At 39.2% G+C, this 22,468-nt stretch overlaps 1 protein-coding gene across 5 annotated transcripts in view; it reads left to right on the forward strand.

The window, feature by feature from the left end:
• raly (RALY heterogeneous nuclear ribonucleoprotein) overlaps positions 1 to 22,468 on the forward strand; it is a 125,050-nt gene that overhangs the window by 50,623 nt on the left and 51,959 nt on the right. For 2 of the 5 annotated variants that reach the window (XM_084929017.1, XM_084929018.1), the window contains exon 1: positions 7,514 to 7,592. The exons of 1 other annotated variant lie outside the window; for it this stretch is intronic. In XM_084929017.1, coding sequence (XP_084785143.1) covers positions 7,549 to 7,592 — 44 coding nt within the window. In that variant the 5' untranslated portion in view covers positions 7,514 to 7,548. Of the gene's footprint in view, positions 1 to 7,510; positions 7,593 to 22,468 lie in introns of those variants that run through there. 2 more of the 5 variants (XM_084929019.1, XM_084929016.1) reach the window with 2 other exon arrangements.

Below are 22,468 nucleotides of genomic sequence, written 5' to 3' on the forward strand. Positions count from 1 at the left end.
TGCGAAGCCTGCCAACTTGCGGCAGAGCACCCAGCCAAAACCATGGTACTGCTTCAAGTGTGGTCAGGATGGCCACATCTCAGCAAGTTGCAGTAATGACCCAGACCCCACTCTTGTCGCTGATAAGAGGAAGCAATTGAGAGAGAAGCGTCGCATTTGGGAGATGCAAAACACTCCATCTGACCAGGATTTTTAGACGCAGTCTCAGTTGTGGGGCAGACTGGGACTGAAGCAGGTCAACATCGTCCCGCTAAATCTGGAAGTCAAGCTAAACCAAGAGCACAGGCCACTTTGAGGCAATCCCATGTTGGAGAACAACCTTTCAGACTACCTAAGAGGCTCATAGGCACAAAGAGTACAGGTCAAGTCACGATCAAAGGTAAGGTGTGCAGTTGTCTCCTTGACACAGGTTCTCAAGTGACCACTATCACCAAGTCCTACTATGACCAGTATTTGTCTGAGCAACAGATAGAGCCACTACATGACCTTCTGGAGGTTGAAGGGGCCAATGGGCAGCTTGTACCTTACCTGGGTTATGTTGAGATTGGAATCACCTTTCATAAAGACTTTCTTGGTGCTGAACTAGAAGTCAAAACGCTAGCTCTAGTAGTCCCAGACACCGGGACATTAACGAAGTCTTGTGTATTGATTGGAACAAACACTCTTGATGTAGTGTATGAAATGTACAGAGAGGCAACCCCAGAGGGCTACCATCCCATTCCTCATGGGTACAGAACCGTACTCAAAGTACTGGAGTTGCGGCAAAAGCAAGGTTCAGATGAAAACGTTGGATTAGTGAGGATGCGTGGCAAGGATGAAGTGATCGTCCCAGCTGGGAAAACAGTCGTTCTAGAGGGGACAGTATCAATCAAAGAATTTTACACTGAGAGATCTGCCCTGTTGGAATATCCTTCAGTATCTTCCCTGCCTGGGGGGCTTTTAGTGCAAACCTGTCTCCTTGACTTGCCAAGTAACCAGTTGTGCAAACTACCTGTAGTAGTTTCCAATGAGTCAGAGCATGACATTACCATCCCAGCTAAGAGCGTGATTGCCGAACTCAGTGCAATACAGATTGTCCTACCTCACAAGCAAAGTGTGAGCGAATCATCAGAGCGTGAACCATCCAAGACCTCCAGTGTGACATTTGACTTTGCCGACTCTCCCATCCCTTCTGACTGGAAAGACCGCATTACTCAAAAGCTGAGCAGTATGCCAGAGGTCTTCGCCCAGACTTATCTGGATTTTGGAAGGACGGACAAGGTCAAACACCACATTAAGCTATCAGATGAGACACCATTCAAACACAGAGCCCGACCGATTCACCCGCACGACATAGAGGCTGTTCGAAAGCATCTGCAAGAGCTTCTCGCAACTGGAGTAATCCGCGAGAGCGAGTCCCCATTCTCCTCGCCAATTGTTGTGGTCAGGAAGAAGAACGGTCAGGTACGTCTGTGTGTTGACTACCGTAAGTTAAACTTACAAACAGTGAAGGACGCATACGCCCTCCCAAGACTGGATGACACCTTCACCGCACTCTCAGGTTCCAAGTGGTTCAGTACACTCGATCTTAAGTCCGGCTATTATCAGATCGAAGTTGCAGAGAGTGATAAGCCCAAGACTGCCTTTGTCTGTCCACTAGGTTTCTGGGAGTTCAACCGTATGCCACAGGGAGTGACAAACGCGCCAAGTACTTTTCAGAGGCTTATGGAGAGATGCATGGGAGACATAAATCTGAAGGAAGTTGTTGTTTTCCTGGATGATCTCATAGTTTTCTCGAAAACCCTTGAGGAGCATGAAGCCAGACTCATGAAAGTCCTGGAACGCTTAAAGGAGTATGGGTTAAAGCTGTCTCCCGAAAAGTGCAAGTTCTTCCAGTCCTCAGTTCGGTACTTGGGGCATGTTGTTTCACAGCACGGAGTGGAAACTGACCCAGAAAAGACGGCCACACTTAAAACTTGGCCAGTCCCTCAGAACCTTAAGGAGCTGAGATCCTTCCTTGGGTTCTGTGGGTATTACAGACGGTTTGTTAAAGGCTACTCAAGTATTGTGAAACTGCTGAACGATCTAACGTCCGGTTATCCACCACTGAGGAAGCATTGCAAATCAAAAGGGAGGAGTAATCAGTATCATGATCCAAAGGAGCCGTTTTATGGACGGTGGACCCCTGCATGCCAGAAAGCATTTGAGGTTATCATTGACAAGCTAACGTCGCCTCCAGTCCTGACCTTTGCTGACCCAAAGCTGCCTTACATCCTTCATACGGATGCGAGCACTACGGGCCTTGGAGCAGCCTTATACCAGGAGCAGGAGGGACAGCTGCGGGTTATCGCCTACGCGAGTAGAGGTTTGTCGTGTAGTGAGTCCCGCTATCCAGCACATAAGCTCGAGTTTTTGGCTTTAAAGTGGGCTGTAACAGAGAAGCTGAGTGACTACCTCTATGGCAATCAGTTCACCGTTGTCACAGACTCAAACCCTCTGACCTACATTCTCACGTCAGCAAAACTCGATGCAACCAGTTACAGGTGGTTGGCGGCCCTCTCTACCTTCAATTTCAGACTCCAGTATCGTTCTGGAAAACAAAATGGAGATGCCGATGGACTCTCGCGTCGTCCTCATGGCAAGCTACCTGATGACCTTACATCTCAAAAAGAGAGAGACCGGATATGCCAGTTTGCCAAACAACATCTGTCAGATCCAGACAATATTGACTCAGTCAATCAGGACGTTGTTCATGCTATCTGTGAGAGACAGTTTGTTTATCACTCAACCACCTCTGAAACTTTGGGTGATGATGCAGGTATGTCCCTTGTCAAAAGTCTTGCCATTTCTGAAGGTGCTGTACCTGACAGCTTTGAGCACGAAGAGACGTTGGGAGGCCTAGACATCATTCCCAAACTCTCACAGGCAGATCTCAGAGACAGCCAGAGATCTGATCGGTGCATCAGACATATTATCACCCAGATGGAGAGTGGGGAGAAACCCCCTCCCACATTGAGGAAAGAACTTCCAGACATAGTCCTATTGCTGAGAGAGTTGAACAGGTTCGAGCTGTGCAATGACATTCTCTACAGAACACGCCATGAAGGCGGTAATAAACATTACCAGTTGGTCTTACCTGAAGACCTGCGAAAGTCTGTGTTGACAAGCCTACATGACAACATGGGTCATATGGGAATAGAGCGCACACTCGATCTGGTCAGAACCAGGTTCTATTGGCCGAGAATGTCCTCAGATGTGGAGAAAAAGATAAAGACCTGCCACAGGTGTGTGCGCAGGAAAACGTTACCTGAGAAGGCTGCACCTTTGGTGAATATCATGACGACAAGACCCCTCGAGTTAGTCTGCATGGATTTCCTATCCATTGAACCAGACAGCAGTAATGTGAAAGATGTTCTTGTCATCACAGATCATTTTACTAAATATGCAGTCGCTATCCCAACATCGAACCAAAAAGCTCGGACTGTCGCAAAGTGTCTGTGGGACCATTTCATAGTACACTATGGCATTCCTGAAAAATTACACAGCGATCAAGGGCCTGATTTTGAGTCTCAGCTGATCAAGGGGCTGTGTGAAGTGGCAGGCATACAGAAGATTCGGACTACGCCGTACCACCCCAGGGGCAACCCGGTGGAGCGTTTTAACCGAACACTCTTAAGTATGCTTGGAACTCTGGAGAACAAAGAAAAGTCACATTGGAAGGATTTTGTAAAGCCTTTAGTTCATGCGTACAACTGTACCAAGAACGAGGTAACTGGATTCATACCGTATGAGCTGATGTTTGGGCGTCAGCCACGGTTGCCTGTCGATTTGGCTTTCGGTTTACCTATGAGAGAACAACAAAACGAGTCACACTCCCAATATGTTAAGGACCTCAAATCCCATCTTGAGGAGAGCTATAGAATAGCTACACAGAGTGCTGCAAAGGTAGCCGAAAGGAACAAAACCAGATTTGACAAACATGTGACCACATCTACCTTGGAAATCGGGGGCCGAGTGCTGGTCAGGAACATACGCATTCGAGGAAAACACAAACTCGCCGATAAATGGGAGCAGACCGTCTATGTGGTGGTGAAACGAGCTGGAGACCTCCCCGTCTACACCGTTAAACCAGAGGGCGGGGATGGCCCCATACGCACCCTACACAGAGACCTCTTACTCCCTTGTGGGTTCCTCTCTGCAGCCAAGGAAGTGAAGCCTGAACAACCAGAACCGAAGAAAAGGCCCAGAACGCGACAGACCACTCACAAAGACAATGAAAGAGCAGATCACCCCTCGGACGAGGATGATATTGTTTCAGTCCACTGGTTTGCAGATAGATCAGTGCCAAATGACTCGGCGTACATTGTCAAGCGAGATGTTCTGCTGACTCATAAATCAAGTCTTGGTCAAGATGATGTGACTGCAGATCAAGACAAGTTGGCTGGTAATACTCCAGCTTGTGCAGACACCATCTCCGATGTTGTTCCAGCCAGTCATGCTGACCATAACCAACCTTATGACAATCAGATCGCGAGTTATGGAGAAGCCTCGTATGAGGAAGACTTACCTGAAACGGAAAGAGACTTACCTGGAAATGACGAACCTGAAAAGGAAAGAGACTTACCTGGAAATGACGAACCTGAAAAGGAAAGAGACTTGCCTACTACGGATCGCCCTGACATGAGGGATGAACAAATCCTACTTCCCCCAGACATGTTAGGGAGTGATGAGGAAGGAGAGGACTTGATATTTGACAGAGAAACAGTAAACAAGGAGAGAGATGAACAAACAAGCAAAGAAATTCCTGTCCGAAGATCAGAAAGAAGTCGCCAGCCACCAAAAAGGCTAGACTATGCTGAATTGGGAAATCCTCTTGTCACTGTGGTCAAATCATTATTTCAGGGTTTAACCACAGCTTTCATTGACTCTTTAAATGCTAAAGCTGAATTATTGTTCTTAGATGATGCAGTTCACAGTAGACATGCAAAGGGACTTGCATGAATTCAAGAAGGGAGGGTGTAACCCAATTCCTAAGATCATCTCAAACAAAAAGAGAAGAAAAATTAAAACATTTAATGTTCATTGTTCTGTTCTTACTGTCCCTGTTAATGAAAGTGAAATGAGATAAAAATATTTATTTAAACATAGAAGGGACGCAGATTATATATGATATGCTCTGGTCAAACAAGGGTTAAGTTTTCTCAGAGGGTTGATGAGCTCTGATGAGAGCCTATTGTTTTACTCCACTCCTCGCATGTCAGCCAATCGGTGAAGCTCTAGGCAGCTCTTGTCCCTCCTTCGTACCAGCTCCCAAGTTTTCAGTCTCTTGCTTCTACAGCCGAACAGAGCAGACGGACTAAAACTTTTGTTATCGGTAAGCTGGAGAAATTAACCTCTAACGAGTTAAAAAAAAATACCATCTAAACTGATATTTTTCACAAATTATGTATTTGCACTTGTTGTCGTCAAGAGCAGAGCGAAACCGGAAGGTTTACTGAGCTGTGGCTCCACGTAAACGCTGAGCATCCACTCGACGGCGGTAAGCTAAATGTGGCTAATCAGACACGTGATGTGCGGAGTGTGGGTACAGTTGTTGGATGTCTCTGAAACGCACTGTTGCTATGCTAGTTAGATCATTAACTAAGTCATTAACATGTGAAAAGCTGTAAATGGTTAAAGCAGCTAAAATAACTTTATGAGAGATAATTGTAAGCAGACTTTATCCTGCTTCCTGTTTAAATTTTGATGTCAATCAGTTGTTTTACAATACTCAGTATTGAACACTTGGAGGTAATTTTTAGTGTATTTCCACTTGTACTAGTAGGCCTATGGTACAAGCGGGATTAAGCACGTCTATTTTAATACTCCTATTTGTGGACTGAGTCCTTGTGTTTACGTGTTATTGAAATTGATTATTTGCACTTTGTTCAATTTCTGATAAGCATTTGCATATTATTCCATTTCTTAAAAGGGGTAATATACTTATTTATTTGTGATTAGATATATATGTACAGTGAGTTATTTTGATGGATGTAATTAATGTTTACAATGAAAGTGAATTATATGGTGACTATAATTCCTGAATGTTTGAAACCTTGTAGATAATCTTTAATGTTACTGCAGGTTACAAATAAGTATTCAACCTTGATACTGTGAAATTTTGGATATTGATACTTTGAACTTTGAAACTTGATATTTTAATGTTGTACAACATGACTGAACTGATGATGATTGAATTGATGATAGCTGACCTGAATAGTAGTTACTGCACTGTGACACTACTTTAGTTTAATTTGTGAGAGTTATCCTTAAAGGGGACGTGACATATATTTGGCCATTGTTTATAGGTCAGGTTTTTATATGGGACGAATCCAAAGACCAGGTCAGCGATTCCAGAACCCAGAGTGTTCCAGTGTTCACTGGATGGCGAGCCAACCCAAGATCCTAGGAGACGATATACATATACATGCACACTCACACGCACATTGATGGACTACAATCCTCTACTGTACAAGTAGTACGGTAGGACAGACAATCACGCACACACACTCCTTGTCGGACGAATTCTGTTGGAATACACCTGTTTGTCATGGGCCCCACCGGTACCATTTGGACTTAAAAAAGACTAATTCTTTTACTTGTGCACAATTTTATTTAATTCTATTTTTTTGCTACTTTGGGGGAAATTTTTATACTTGACATTCTGTTAAAACCTGTTGAATTACTGTGTTGTTTACAAATTTATTTTACAAGGCTTAACATCACTAAAGTATTTTTAAAAGCCACACAACTGTGTTTGTCTGGTTTCTCTGCCATTCGTGTACCAGAGCTCTAAGAGTCGTTCTCAGTCTTCTGACACTAGCCCAAATTACTTATTACCTTGGTAATTATCCATTGGTATTTTATGTAACTCCACGTAAGTGCTACACACACTCATACAGAAAATCTCGATCATAAGAACAGCTGTGGTTTTATATAGATTAAAGTAATTGTACATAAAGGAACTGAATATAAAATGTATGCACAAACAATGAATGTATTCTGAACCTAATTACATGCTGTGTGATTGGTTTTACAAGAGTAAAAGAATGTAACACCAGTGAAGGAAGGAGCATAAGTAAACATCTGAGAAGTCTAAAGGTAATTTTTGCGAGTGTTTTAATAGAGAAGCTCCTGAATCATCACATAGAAAAAACAGAAAGGCTTTTCTAGCTAAATGACTCAAAGACCGAATCTGCTCCTTCTATCACAAGAAAAAACATCCTCCCAAGAACAGAATAATCCTTATTTACATTACTTTAATTGCTCCTAGTGTAATTCATTTATGTCGCTGCTGCTTATTGGCCCCGGCTGTAAAGTGCCAAACATCCACTGGAGCAAATCTCAAACCCCAGTTTTTCTCATTCTAAACTCACTGTGCATAGACTAGGTCGGACTTCGAGCTTTTGTATTTTGTTTTTGACTGAGCAACAGTAATAATGATTATGGTAATTAATCTTGTTGTTACAATATTGGCATAACTTGTCTCATTCTCCTCTCTGTATAACTTGCCTCCTGGTTGCCTTGGCGATGCCAACTCAACACCCATCGAATGCCAGTCACTCAGTTTCACCGTACGTAATGAACGCTTCCTGACTTTCAGTCTCCTGCTCCTGTCTCTTCACATTCCCATGTTCCCATGTGCTGTCTTTCGCCTTTGCCTTGTTTGCCTTCTTCCCTTTTCTATGCTGGTTTGCTCTTTGCATTTTAAGCCATCACTCTTTGTTATTTTTGGTTGTTTTCCACACCCACTTTTATTCTTCTTGCTCCGTTTTAAGACACTTCAGGGTGTATCTGTGTGTGTGCAGCCACTCAATGTATTTACCTGCATTTAAATGTTTATAATATAAACAGGATTTATAAATGTTTTTACAAGGAAGTGTGCATATATAAGCAGTTTGCAGTATATGTGGGTTGCCACACATAGAGGAAAAGCGCCATGACTTTGCATCCAGTTGCCTCATTATGGTATTTAGTCAGGCTTATGTTTAAGCATAAGGCTGCGGGATGGTATGGATCTAATCCTGTTTAAACACATCCTGTGCTTGTGTGTTATTTGAGGCTTAGTTGTGTGTCAGAAAGTAACTTGTGTTTGAGTCAAAAACTGAAACAAAGATAGAGAAAGATCAAGGATATAAAAATAACAGGGTTAGAGGCCACAGAATCGGTGCACATATCTCAAGCACTTTGTGAACCTATTTTTGAGAAGCAAACTATAAATAAATGTAACATTATTTATTATCTTTTAAAAAAATTGATTTAGTTCCAATGTGAACTCTTTATGTGGTGATCTTGTGATCCACAACGAGCCTGTGCGTGGTTCACACCCAGATTGTTAAAGGCAGTGTGAGTGCAACCCATCAGTGTAATAAGGCAAGACAACCGTGCCTCATTTGAGTTAACCCTTGGCCTCTGTCACATTATTGTAGGGCTTTCAACATAGTGACTATCTGGACCAAGACTTCCTATTTTGCTCACTGGTCTATGACTGTAGATAAATTCAAAAAGTGAACAAAAAGCTCACTTGTAGTTGGATGATAGCCAGTAGTTTCAAGATGGAGTTTTAGCAAAGACAGACTCTTGTTCTACCACACAGATTGTTTATATTGCACCCAAATCCTGCTTAAAGTGAATGATCAATTAAACTTGGCCACAAATGGAAACTAAATTAGTTCCAGTACCAAAACATTTGTCCCTGAAAACATATATTTATATGAAGCTTTGTGTTTCTAGAGATTACTGAGGAAACAATTTCCAAAAAGAGCAAATATGGAAGGCCCTTGGTAGGTTTACAAGGGTGAATGGACTTCACTGAATGGATGAAAAAAATGTCTATGATTGTGCAGGAAGGTTCATACCTCACATATTTCAAGTTATATATTTATACTATGTTGTAAATAATTGTGTACATTTGGGTTCTCTTTTTTTGCATACTTTATTAATCCCCTGTAGGGAAATTACTCTCTGCATTTAACCCATTCACTCAGTGAAGCAGTAGGCAGCCACCAATCCAGCGCCTGGGGAACAGTGTGTAGGGATGGTACTTTGCTCAGGGGTACCTCAGAGTAGCCGTTCGGTGAACCCCGACCTTTTGATCATGTGGAAAAGCTCTACCTGCTGAGCTATCTCCTCCCTTACTTAAATATTAATGTAGTTATTTGGTGAGATTAAAAAATAATTTGGTGGCACTTGTTTATCTTGATGCAAGATAACTCTTTGTGTTCTTTAAATAATACCAAATGACTAATGCTGCAGCTTCTAAATTCTCTTACTACAATAGCGAAAAAGAAAAAAGAAAAAAAAACCCACATTTGAATTGATGTTTTGCTTTTGAAATAAATACAAACTATCCTGAACAGCAAACTAACCTTTAAATTTTATACACGGTCATGTTTCAGCAGGACGATGCTGTTACAAATGAAACCGCTGCCGTTTCACCTGGATGAGGGATTAGTATCTAAATCAGAAAGAACAGATTTGTGGTGTTGATTATTTAATATTTGTGCTGTTTCTGTTGCAATGCTATATGGAATGGCCTTCATACCCACTAAAGTTTCCTCTCATCTAATCTTACTCCCAGAAAAAAAAAGAAAAAGAATGAAGGCTGGTGATTTTGGAGAAAAAAGAGAATGTGGAACTGAGGTCAAATGGGCCCCACACCTTGTTTCTTACTTGAACAGAACTGAACATTCAGCATTCTTCACCCCAGGGCTCTGTCCACCATGTCCATCTCTCTGCAGGTGTGTGTGTGTGTGTGTGTGTGTGCGTGTGTGTGTGTGTGTGCGTGTGTGTGTGTGTGTGTGTGTGTGTGTGTGTGTGTGTGTGTGTGTGAGAACACAAAAAACACATACTGAAAGGAAAAAGGACAGAGAAGAGCATAAGAATAGGACAAATACAGCAGAAGTTGAAGGACAAATTTTAGATGATGCTCGACAGAGTTTGCGATTGCCCAAATAATACTTGCACGTGTAACATGGTTAAGATGAGGTGACGAGATACACTTGGTTGAGAGTAGTGAGGTTGAATATTTTAAGAAATTAAAAAAAAGGGGATTGTTAAGGAAGATGCAATGCAAACTTGAGTTGTACCCTGTGGCTACAGTGAACACATATTTTCAGCATCTTTATGTGCAGCACACTGTGGCTGTGAGTCACAGGCAAAACAAGACAGTGAGCTTTAGTATGTGGACCCAGCATTGCACTGTGAAGTTTTTCCACTGAGTTTATGTAGCAAAGTTAAATTACCGTGTACAGACTGCAGTAAACTATGTGTGTGTAAAGTTACTAAGCAACTGCCAGTTAGTACGAACAACAAATCCTGGAGACATTTCCCATATTCTCATAGTATCATTTAGTCAAACACTATATAATTTATATGTGTGTAAAAAGGGCTGTGCACACCTCATGTAAAAAAATAATGACTGGCCTATTTTTACTCTTGAGAAGAACATTCCTGAAGTGCATATGCACCACTTACACTCTGGTATAGCCTCTTTCATTGATTATCAATGTTGCAGCATCTGCAGACGCTACATGCACAGGGTTACTTTAAAGATTAAACTCATATTCAATCCACCCCCGCATCCCCAGTCCCGGTATCTACTACCTTACCACCTCGCACTGCATAATATCATTGTACTTCCTGCATTAGTAGTAGGGAATGTGGGCATTTGTTAATGTAAAACCTGTCCTGTAGGATCATCCAGTATGAAGAGTTGTCCTTGGGAGATGGGGAAATGAGTAAACACAGGAGTGGTTATGACTTCGTGTTCAAATTTTCCTTCAAGGTGCCCCATAGCATTTTCTTGTTTACATTCAGTTTTACTCACCAGAAGGCTTTGTATTTATTTTTTTGTTCTTTTTTTGTTGAACCCTAGCAAAAATAGTTCTGCCAGTGGTTTGCAAAGTTGCTTTGGCGTTTTTGTGTATTGCTTACCAATATGAATTATTTGTGTAATGTGAATATATTTTATGCAAAATCTGCATCTGCAAAGTGGCAAGAAACTTGAGGAAAAAGTGAAAAAAGAATCCCACTCAGAAAGTGTTAAAATTATTTAAAGTGGCGTGTGCTTAACAAATATGTTTAAGCACATGCTAAAAACACTGGACTGAGCATCTTCACCTAGGGTAACTGCTTTTGAGACACAGATATACAAACCTTCAGCCAACAAGAGAGACCCAACGATCATAAAGGGCATTCGTTTTCAACTTTCTCATCACTCGATCCGAACCTGAAACAAGGAGGCCACAAGACAGAATCTAATGACTTTAAACTGACAGATAACTGGGCTTGACAGATTTTTTTTTTCAAGAATTAATCAGTCAGACACACACGGTACAATTGTAGCCTGTGGTAATATAGATAAAAATGCAACAACACTGAGATGTCCATTTTAATGATTTTGAAATGTCTGCATGAAAAATACAAGTATTGCACAGAAATGCTAAAAGTGCCCATCAATTACACACACACACACACACACACACACACACACACACACACACAGAGTCAAGACTGTGATTTTATCCCCGGGCTGTGGTTCCCATTAACATCCTGTATCTGCTGCAGTGTTAACCGCCTGCAGTGCCAATCAACTGGAATGCCAATTTATAGCCAGTGGCAGGAGCCGCAGTTGTTGTATCTTACTATCGTAGTGTTTTTCTTCTTCCTGTTTCCTGCAGGGAGAAAGATGGAGAGAAGCATACAGACAATCAGAGGATTGTAGAGGGAAAGATAAAGAGAGGACATGGGCAGAAAGAAGTGGTGACACATTTAAAAGAAAAAATACACATTTGTGGTGGATTGTTGATTTCATTTAAAGTAATTTTTTCTGTGCCAGTGGAGAGGAAGCACAAGGAATAGTTTCCTGCAACACAGGAAAAAGCTCCTCTGGCACCGCAGGAAACTGTAACTTGGAAAAAAAAACATGCACAAAAACTAAACTAAACTAAATTTTATTTTCCTCCATTGTATTAGGTAGAAACAAAAGTTTAGAAATAGATATTAAATCTAAGATGCTAACCATCGCACAAAATGTTGGACTTCTGGACATGCTATAGGATACCGTATTTTTTGGATTATAAGGCGCATTAAGCAAAACAAAACAGTCAGATAAGTCAAACTTTACGCAACTAATTCTTCTTGCTTCTTCTACTTCCGTACCATTGATTCATTAACCCTTTAAAGCCGGTCGGAGCGGGCACGCTCCGTTTTGCGTAACTATTTTTAAATCCCTGTAGAACCGGAACCACGTAAGCTAGCGCAATAATGTTTTTTTGCATATGAAACCGGAGGAGTTGTACTTACATCTTATGTCATCAGCTTGTCCTAGGTCACGGTTTCCTTCCACATATGACTTTGCAAAAACTGCAGAAAAAGCACTTGCAGCAACAAAAACATAATATTCCAGAAACACGCTTTGCCGATCCGATCAGCTGTTCATAACACTTCCTACGTTAGAATAGACATCAGCGCGAACTATCGCATGTCTACCATTACCTGCCCGAAACCGGAAGTGACATAATTTCGCGGAAAATGTCGTTTTTTACCTTCGGGGCCTTATAAGCCTATACTGGTGTTTTTAAAAATTATGTTTGACTTCATGCTTTTCTGAATAGTTTCCGGGATGCTTAGAACTCAAATTGCACTGCTGGAAATAGTTTATTTTTATTCACGTTTTGTTTTTTTTGCAAATTTGCATTATAATATTTATTTTCGTTTTCCCTGCAGGACATAAAAATTGGTGTATCTCAAAATTAAAACTATGAAGACACTCAAAATACATTTCTTGTTGTTGGAAACTATTTTGTGCAACTTTTTTGTATTTAGAGTTTTGAGGGATAAACCTCTTAAATTTCTCTAACTAGAAATTTATTTGAAAAAATCCAAAAACGATTTTCAATTTATTTGTAGTTTATTGCACTTTTTTGCAATTTATGTAGTTATTATGGACTTAATGCATACATATTAATAAAATTTGGGCTATAACTGTTGTATTGATGTATAACACCTTGAAATGCTCCCAAAAATGGCACTACAGCATGTAAAAATATAAAGATAAGCTCTGGCGGACTTGGTTCTATGGTAGGTCTTAAAGGGTTAATTCTCTATTCCCATGTTCTGGACCTGAAAACAGGGTTTGATCTTTGGTTTTATTCTATAATACTGGACTTATTTTTCTATGAAGGTTTGAACTTTGAGGGTGTTTAAACAAGAGAGAAAAGTGTGAAAATGTTCATCCCTGTCTGAGAAAAGTGTATAAAGTGTGTAGTTAGGGGTTTTACAGCCTTAAAACATCTATAATAATTGTAAAAAATTAAGTTGGCTACTTCACAGATTTCACCTGTCGCGGGTTATTTGTAGAATGTAACTCCAGCAAAAACCAAGGGACCACTGTATTTCTACCTAGTATCAAAGTAGTGGAAACAGTAACCTACATTTTTACATTGTTACCCTTCTTCCCATGTTAATGAATACTGTGTCACAGGCTGGGTCTGTGACCTAGCATTTTGAGTTTATTTTGTATTTTTGATTTCTTATGTTATATTGGAAATATGTTAAGTTCTCATGTTGCTGTTAGGATGTAGTTGATTTCATTCTAGTTTTTGTTTCTTCTATTACTCTTCTATTACTCCTCTATGTAGTCTGTCTTGTCCTCAGTGTTTTATTGTTAGTTATGCCCGTGCTCTCATCTCCCTTATCTGTTCTCATGTGTCTCTCCTTGTGTTTTATGTCTGTTCCATATTGTCAGGCTTGTGTTGCAGTGTCTACATCTCTCAATGTTTCCTGTTTTACTTTGAAGAGTCGGGTGTTTCCATGTTGTATGTGTTTTGCTATACTTCCCCTGTGGAGTCATTATGTTCATTCCAGTCAGCTGTTTCCCCAAGTGTTTCCACTTCCCCTGAGCAGCTCTTGTGTGTTTTTAGTCTGTGTGTTTTCATTCAGTCTTTGTCAGGTCGTCTGTTTATCTCCCTCCATGTCATGTCAGGTTAAAGTATTTCATGACTCTGTTGAGGTCACGTTCATGTAACTTTGTCAAAATTGTCATAGTCTAGATTTTTCCAGTTTAGGTTTTAGTTTCGGTTTTGCCTCCCGCCGTGACACAACGGGGCTGTTAATTAACAAAAAAATAAATCTAATTTAGAAATAAAACAGAACTAAAGTTGCCTCATAACTCAGTGTGATTGAGTGTTTTCTATTTATTATCCGTGAAATCTCCTTTATCTTTTATTATGACACTGAGAATTTCCAGGAAAAAAACAAAAGGCCATTAAATGAGCACTGAGTTCACATCAGCCCCCCTGTCAGCTGAGTTTGCCTGTTATTTGTTTGTTTGGTTCTAATTGGTGCAACATCCAGCCTCAGCTTTGGGCTGCGATGGTGAGAGACTGATCACAAAGAGGCTGCAGTATAAGCAATATGCCAACTACATTGTTTAATGATGAGTGCCAGGAGCGTGTGTTGTGCAGTCTCTCTATATATATGTGTGTTTGTTTAGAGTGCAGCTATGCATGTTTGTTAAGAAAAATAATGAATATCGTGGTTCTACATAATAATGAAGCAATAAATAATAAATGTCTCAAAAGAATGGAATCTTACTCTTACATCATTCTTGTATCATTCAGTTTTGCTGTTATTTGTTTCAGAAGTCACTTTTCATATCGATAGCTGTGACAGTTTTATTAACTCTAAATAAGCAAAAAGAAAAAAATAATTTTTTTTGACTGCTGTTAACTTTAGAAGTAAAAATGATCAAATTAACTTCATGAGTTTATATTCAGCAACTTGTATAGTCTGATTCCATCACCATCAACTGACAACAGAAATACTTTGTAAAGTGTCTCTATGCACACTCGTATTTTAGATGAAACTTTCATATCAGACGTCATTTTTAGAAATAAATCAGTGGCTCCTCTGAGTGAGTATGGTTTATGGTTATAATAAATATCAGAGAGAAACTCAGATGTGGTTCAGTTTTCTACAGGGGCTCTACTATTCATTCTTTTGAAACCCACGGTTTTTATCACATGTTTGGCTCTCTCATCAACCAACCTCCACCAGCAGTTCCCCAGCAAGCAACACACTGTATTCTAACATCACCAAGGTTAGCTAATGAAATAGATTGAGCACTTTAGAGCACAAGGAATTATATATTTTTTGGTTCTTTTAAGACAAAATCAGAGTTATCACTGCAGTCAGACATGAACATGTGCCTTGTACCATACCAATAAAAAAGATGAATGTCTGATTTAGACAAGTGCTTCTCAACCTATTCCTTGCATGTCCTACTTCATAAGCAGAGAAAGGTTCACAGGCCACACTCTAAAATTTCTGTTAACAATAAAAATAAATAAATAAAAGGAATCTTATACTCAGCTTCACCACACGTTTTCATCTTGGTTACTCTTCTGTGATTTTTCCCAACATGCCAAAGAAGAGTTAGGTTAGTCATTATGAAAGTTGTTTTACTTTTTTGGGGTTCAATTTGGTGTTGATGTAATGTGCATGTAATGGATACATAGTGGTGAATGTGTCTATGGATTTAGGTTTTCTTTTGAGCACTAAAGTAGCTAGCTTAAATGGCATTGGTCAACTGTTTCTATCAAAAATAAGTTTATTATTTATTTATTTATCATGATTTTGGGGACTTATTTCAACTTTGTATTGACGCTGAGAGAAACAAGGTCAGTTCTTCCACTCCAAAAAGACACATTGGACCAGATTACAGCATGCTGTCTTCATCCTTTCATGTATGCTCACAGTCTCCAGCATCCTTCTGCATTCTGCCTGGATGTCCTCACATTTCTGCACTTTTCCTGGGTGAAACATTGTATTATTGTTTTTTAGCTGAATACCAAATATCTGTGTATGATTTGCAGCAAAATAGTAAAATTAGTCATTTTTGTTATTAATATTACACTGGAAAAATGTTTTCCATCATTGGTATTAGGTTTGTATAAATATGACTGCTAAACATATTTTTTAAAAAAAAGGCTTTTTTTAAATGTTTGATATTTTGTTGGGTACTTTAATCATGAAGACATCAAAAATATACAAACTAGAGATATAGAATATCTTTAATTTTAACATATTTTGATGAGAAATATCTTAAATCAAGGTGATTTTAAAAAATGTCTAATAATTATATTACTATAAAAATAACAAAGCATGTCTTCTAATTATGGGGCCCATCTTTTGGGGGATTTATATTTCTCCTATATGAGTATCATAACCCCAAATCAGGATAGATCCTGATCTGAGCCTTACCTCACAGGATGTAACATAAGTTTATTCTCAAGAATCCCAAATACATTATAATCCTGCCTATACCTCGGGCCTCAGTATTCCAGATGAAAAACAAGCTAAAATTAGAAAATAATTGAGATGTGTGCCGCGCATGGGCTGATGTCAGGTCAGAAGCAACTGATGAGCCCAGCATTGCAAGTCCATCTCAGTTTGTTTTGATTGGAATGGACTGCAAATGACTTGGTTAGGAGAGACAGAAAGGAATCAGCTGCCAATGACAATTGACTTAGACCGGCACTGATCCATGTGCAAGACAGAAAGCACTCAGCCTTCAGTATGAGTGTGTTTGTGAGGGATTCGGTTGAAATCAAGTAGCAATGGAGCATTTGTTTTTAAGAATGAGTGTGTTTTGGTGAGTCTAGGTGAGTAGGCTATGTTAAATCCAAAATTTCCCCGTGTGGTAATCACGCATGTATGCATGGGTGTATGTTGATTATGTGTAAATGTAGTGTGATTGAGCAGGAATTATAATCAGAGCTTTCAAAGTTTCTCATTAGAATTCAAGGTTGCTGTAAAACATGTCCTTATACTAATGCATGAGAATATGTCCACTGACAGTGACTTTAAAAAACAACACACTATATGTGAGGTAATGCAAAAAATAACATGATTCTTCCCACAATTTTACTGTTTTTAAGTGATGTGGTATGAATAACGACAAAGTCTGCATTTGTGCTAATGAAGCAAATCAAACACAAAACTCCTACTTTTCAGTTCATTTGTTTGATGGGAAGATTGTGATGCATCTGTAACCTGCAAAACCCACACTCAGCTGTAGTGTCTTCTGTCAGTGCTTAGAAGAAACGCTTAAAAAAATGCACTCTGTCATGTAAATATGTTAAAACAGGTCACTACAGCATAAATTCCATCCCAATTGATGCAAGGTTTGGAGTACATTTTACCAGACAAATCCAGAGTGGACGGATTTTAACAGCTCAGTCTTTAATCTCCTCTAGGGGGCTGAATTAAGTGTTGATCCCATAATCCACAACTGCAAAGGTGAAGGTGGTGAAAAACAAGTAAAACACAAGAAAGAAATCAGTTTAGACAAGTCGTATGTATATAAATTATAAGGTATTTATGACTGTGCTTTTATTAATCAAGGACACAGACCTCGGCATACTCAGGTGTATTTCTGTGGCCATGTAAAATATTTCCGCTCACTTTGATGAAAGCACAGTAGTTACCACACTGACATGACCCTCAACGGCCATCACTATGGTAAAGCCACAAGACACACTCTTGACTTAAAACTAAAGCATTTTCAGAGCAATTTAATAATGTCTGATCACATCTAATTAATCAGTTCACTACTGCTTACATTTTTTACTAATATTCATTATACGACTACCACAAAGCTACACGTGAAATAACAGGTTAATATGTTCTACTCCTGTGGTCCCTTGAACAATGTCTAGTGAAAAGAAATTGAATTACAAAAAAGGGGTTCAATAAAAAGCTTACAGCTGACCAAAGGAGGCAAACTGGTTGCTAAGCTGCTAATTCAAGTTGATAAATGTAAAAAATTTTCATCTTAATTTGGCTCTAAAAGGAGTACACTGCAATTCTTAAACATTATGGTTAGACTGATTTTCATGTTAAACACTACTCAGCTTGTGAGAATGGTGGTGGCTTAGAATTTATATGGGAGACCCTGCATTATGCACCGGAGGTGTGGCACTTTGATGATATGGTTGTTTACCAAGCAGGACGAGCAATGGATGTATTTATTTATTGGTCTGATGATTTAATTTTATCAATAGACAGACTGAAAAATGATGATGTTGTTGTGTCTCGTTTCCTGGTGCCTCAGTTGTGAAGAATTATTATGCTTTTAGTCCTTCATTCTTCTGATGGACAAAGAAGAGCAACTTTAAATCAGGAGTGATTTCAAATGGTTTGTTGGCTTGCTGTGAAAAAGGGCCCTTTTTTCATTATACGACCTAAGAGTAAGGTCTACTTTTTGAACTTGAGGTACAAGTACAACTTGATATTAAATCAATAAAAACTGCACAACTGAACTCATGCTTTTATTTACTTGACTATACTGTACAGCAGTTTGTATATTATGATTTGTCAACAGTCCATTTGTTGTACTCCACTCCAATGCTTTTACAATAAAACATTTTTGAAACAAAGCAAAGTGAAGAGCTGGAGGGATGAGGCAGGGAAGCCTTGATGGAGAGAAAAGGACTGAAGGTGGAGAAAGAGAGAGAGAGACAAAGAGAGGTAAGGCTGTAATGAAAGAGGTATTGATTTTCTATAGAGGCTCTTTAATCAGAAGCTGTACTGACACATCCTGCTGGAGGATATATACATGTGTGTGTGTTTGCATGTTTGTGTGCAGGGCCAAGTATATTCAAATACACTTCATTTCATTGTAGACACTTTCAGTTTGTGTCTGGGTTTCATGTTGGTTGTGTGTTCCAGTGTGCATGTTTGTGGGGGGTTTTATATGCCGTGTGTGTGTGTGTGTGTGTGTGTGTGGGCAGGCAGTAGATAGATAGATGAGGCTGCCCGGTAGATGGATGAGTGGAACAACCACTCGTTCATCATCTGGAGAACAAGGAATTCAGGAAATGCTGTGAGAGAGAGGGGAGGGGATACAAGGGAGGGAGGAAGAGGAGGGATGATGATGAGGATGGAGGAGAAAGGGAAGGTGCAGAAGGAAGAAGAGTTGCGACAGCGTGAAAGAAAAGAATGAAAAGAAGAGAATACGGGAGTAGGAAAGGGAAAATGGAGGAAGAGAGAATGAAATGCAATTAAAAAGTCATGAAAATGGGAGACAGGGAAAATCGGTGGGTAAAAAGAGCAGAAGTTTAAAGGGTAGAAAATCAAATGGAGAGGAAGAGAAGAAAAAGGAGAGGGTTCTATGAAACAAGAACTCTAGGGAATGTTAGAAGAGAAAAAGGAGGGATGATAAGGAATGAAAGGAAGAAAGAAGGGAAAGTCAGGGAGGGAACAGCAGACATGACAGGAAATGAAAAAGAAAAAAAAGGTGAATCACAACATTATGAAGAATTATGAAGTTGGTAGATTAGTTAAAGATGACAAAAAATAGGATTTTTTTTGCTGACTTTTTGTCATTTACATTTTAACTAGTATAGCTATTGGTATTGATTCACTTCTTCAGGGTATCAGAAAAATCAATTAGCAGAACCTTGATTATTGATGATGTGTGGGTCTGTATTGGTTTAGAAAATTATGTGCTGCATTGTGATAAAAAATGTAAAAGGTTCTCTAGAAAGACCTAAAATAGACAGTAATTCATTCAGTATTTATTGTTGATTTGAATGTGTGATATATGCTGATTCTCAAGCTTGTGCTTGAGCTACAAATTAACTGGAATTTTGTGTACACTTGTGCATTTTTAAAAATATCATCATGAATGTTGGAACTGAAAAAAAGTGAAATGAGCAGATAAATGCAGCCCGAATAGGAAAGTTGGACTACAGCCATTCCACCTCTAGTCAGCTCAAAATGGAGGCGGATACATTCATTCTTGAGGATCTATAAATTTTTTATTTAATGAAATGTAGGTTGCCCTCTTATTAATTGCCTACCTGAGCTGAGCTGAGATGTTGAGTCTGCAGTGATTGCAGAGCAGAAAACAATGCAGTATTGATCCGTTCATTGGCTTCCCTGGTTCCAGGAACAACAGTTCATTAATGCAGTCTAAGAGGGACTATCTGTCTCTATTACTGCCTTGTTGGCCTGCATGGCAATGATTTATAGGCAACCTGTGGACGCAGTGGAGACAGCTAATGTTGCCCTGAGTGGGAATTGAAGACTTATCTGTGGTGAAGCCAGTGGTGAATGGTGGGCTGTCGAACATGTAACTATCACCATTAGAAGCTGTAATATCGTCAGAATCCTTGTCTCAGCCACTTACCAAACACATGCAGCTTCTATAACTTTATTCTTTTATTTCATTCATTTCTTACTTGCCTTTCTTATTTACTGTTTTGCAGAATTAAAAAAAAAATGGGACAGTAAATAATAGATCTTCTTGCAAAGGGTGCTGGACATCAAATAATTGCCATTGTGCCAAAGGTCACACAGTGGTAAGTAGAGTTTGCAGGTAATTAGTGTAAACTTGATGAAGCTAGTGTTGTTGTAACTTTATTTGTTGCAACAGTTAATTGTGCCTCAGCAATAGGTCTCTCTACACTGCAGTGATACTGAAGGAACTTACCTTTTTTCTTGTTCTGTTTTCCTTGACCGTTGTACTGTTTTGCTCGAGGCCTGACTGGACTTGGACTGTCTATTTCTTCTCTAAAATTGTGGGGAGTTTATTTTATATTAATTTAAGTCAAAGAAACTTGGACTTAAAAGGCTATTATGTGACAATATGTCCATGGCTGTAAGGGAAATCTTTTTAAACCTATTGCAGGATTGGACCAAGTGCATCCCAATGAATATGGTGAGGAAATTCAATCAAATGACAACAGTAAGGATAAAAGCAATGCATTCATTTAATCCCTGCACTCACACACTTACATGTTTAATACATCTCACATTGTTCTATACAAAGACAGCATGCTCCAGTGGCCAGTATTTAGTGGTATATTAAATGGCTTACTCAGTGAGACCTCAGCACTGGGATTTATAGCAGTTTGCTGGTGTTTTACTTCTTCAAATTAACCACATTTTTTGCCAGAAAATCGTTCTAAATTTTTACATCGAATTTCAAATAACATCAGATAAATAGCAAATAACAATGCCGTGCTCTTGCAAGTAATGGTGTTTATTTCTAGGAAGTTCAATTTGGTTGGACACTGTAAAATGAGAACTATCTATACTTTGGAAACTATTGAAATATGGTGCCCAAAACCCTGAAGCTGCTTTTAAAATATTAAACATACATCATCACAGTCTGATGTTCAAAGCACTCCAGAAATTATTTTCTATGATGAAAGGCTGTAATGTGCTTATTGTGGTCCCTGTTGCCTGAAGAAGACAAACCACCAAACAACAAAATGAGGCCAGAAATGAAAGGTACCCTGCCACAAAGTTTAGAGTGGTGTTAGAGTAGTGTTTTCCCTTACTATGAAAGTCGCAAAAACCAAACAAGGCAGAGTAAGACTGGAGGAAAGGCAACAAGAGTTTTCTGGTAATTGTTAAATTATCCATTTTGTTTATTTTCCTTTAAGAAATTAAAGGATCACACTCATTTTCCAAAATACATCTATTATTCATTGCAGCTCTCTCGCTCCACAAAATTCGCTGGCGAGTCCTGAATCAAAAGTTGATATACAAACAAGTCGTGCATCATCTGACTGTGTTACTGTATTACTGATGGCAATTCTCACAATAAGAATTACAGTCTATACCATGTGTTCTCAAGCCTTTCATTTAGTGCTGAATCACAACAGTTGGATACAGTTAATGTATTTTGTAAAAGTTCTTAAGTCATTTTGGTCAAATCAGTCCGCAATTACAATAGTATAATTATTCAGACAGGGATGACTACATGACAAGTGTTTTTATTGTAACACCTTGTGTGGTTTTAAAATTGAATAAAAGCTGAAATGAAAGTAAATTTTTTTTTAAAATGAAATCTAAACAGAAATGAAACAACTTAGAAATCACCCAAATGTCATGATCTTTTTTTTTTTCCCTTTTTCCATTTTGATATTTAGTTTATACTTTCCTGATTTAGTGTTCAGGCTTTTGCACTTCATGGTGTAAATAATTGATTTCTGGTGTTTTTGTTTATTCTTCACTCACCTATACCTTCTTATCTCTTAATGTCAAATTGTCATCTCTGTGTTCAGTATTTCATTTAGTTATTTCCAGTTGTACTTGCATAGTCCTCCGTCTTCTGTGCCTTGTTGTTAGTTTTATTTCCTTTGTGTCATTTGTATTGATTAGATTAAGCTGTTCCTCATTTCCCACTTGTATCCTTGTTTGCCCTGATTACCCTCAGTGTCTCCGTATGTATAGCCCTGCTCTTGTGTTTATTTGTTGTGTGTGCTTGTTGTGTTAGCCTGCACTGGTTGTTACTGCTTCATTGTCTCATGCCTGTTTGAGTTTTTTTTTGTACTATCTGCAGCCAACCTTAATAAAGGCTAGTTTTTGTGTTCTTTTAGCTTTTGTTTTGAGTCTGTTGTTTGGGTCAAATTCCTGCAAACCATGACAGCTA

Source organism: Perissodus microlepis, chromosome 5 (assembly GCF_051167445.1).
Source record: "Perissodus microlepis isolate ML-2025 ecotype Zambia chromosome 5, ASM5116744v1, whole genome shotgun sequence".
NCBI classification, from domain to species: domain Eukaryota; kingdom Metazoa; phylum Chordata; class Actinopteri; order Cichliformes; family Cichlidae; genus Perissodus; species Perissodus microlepis.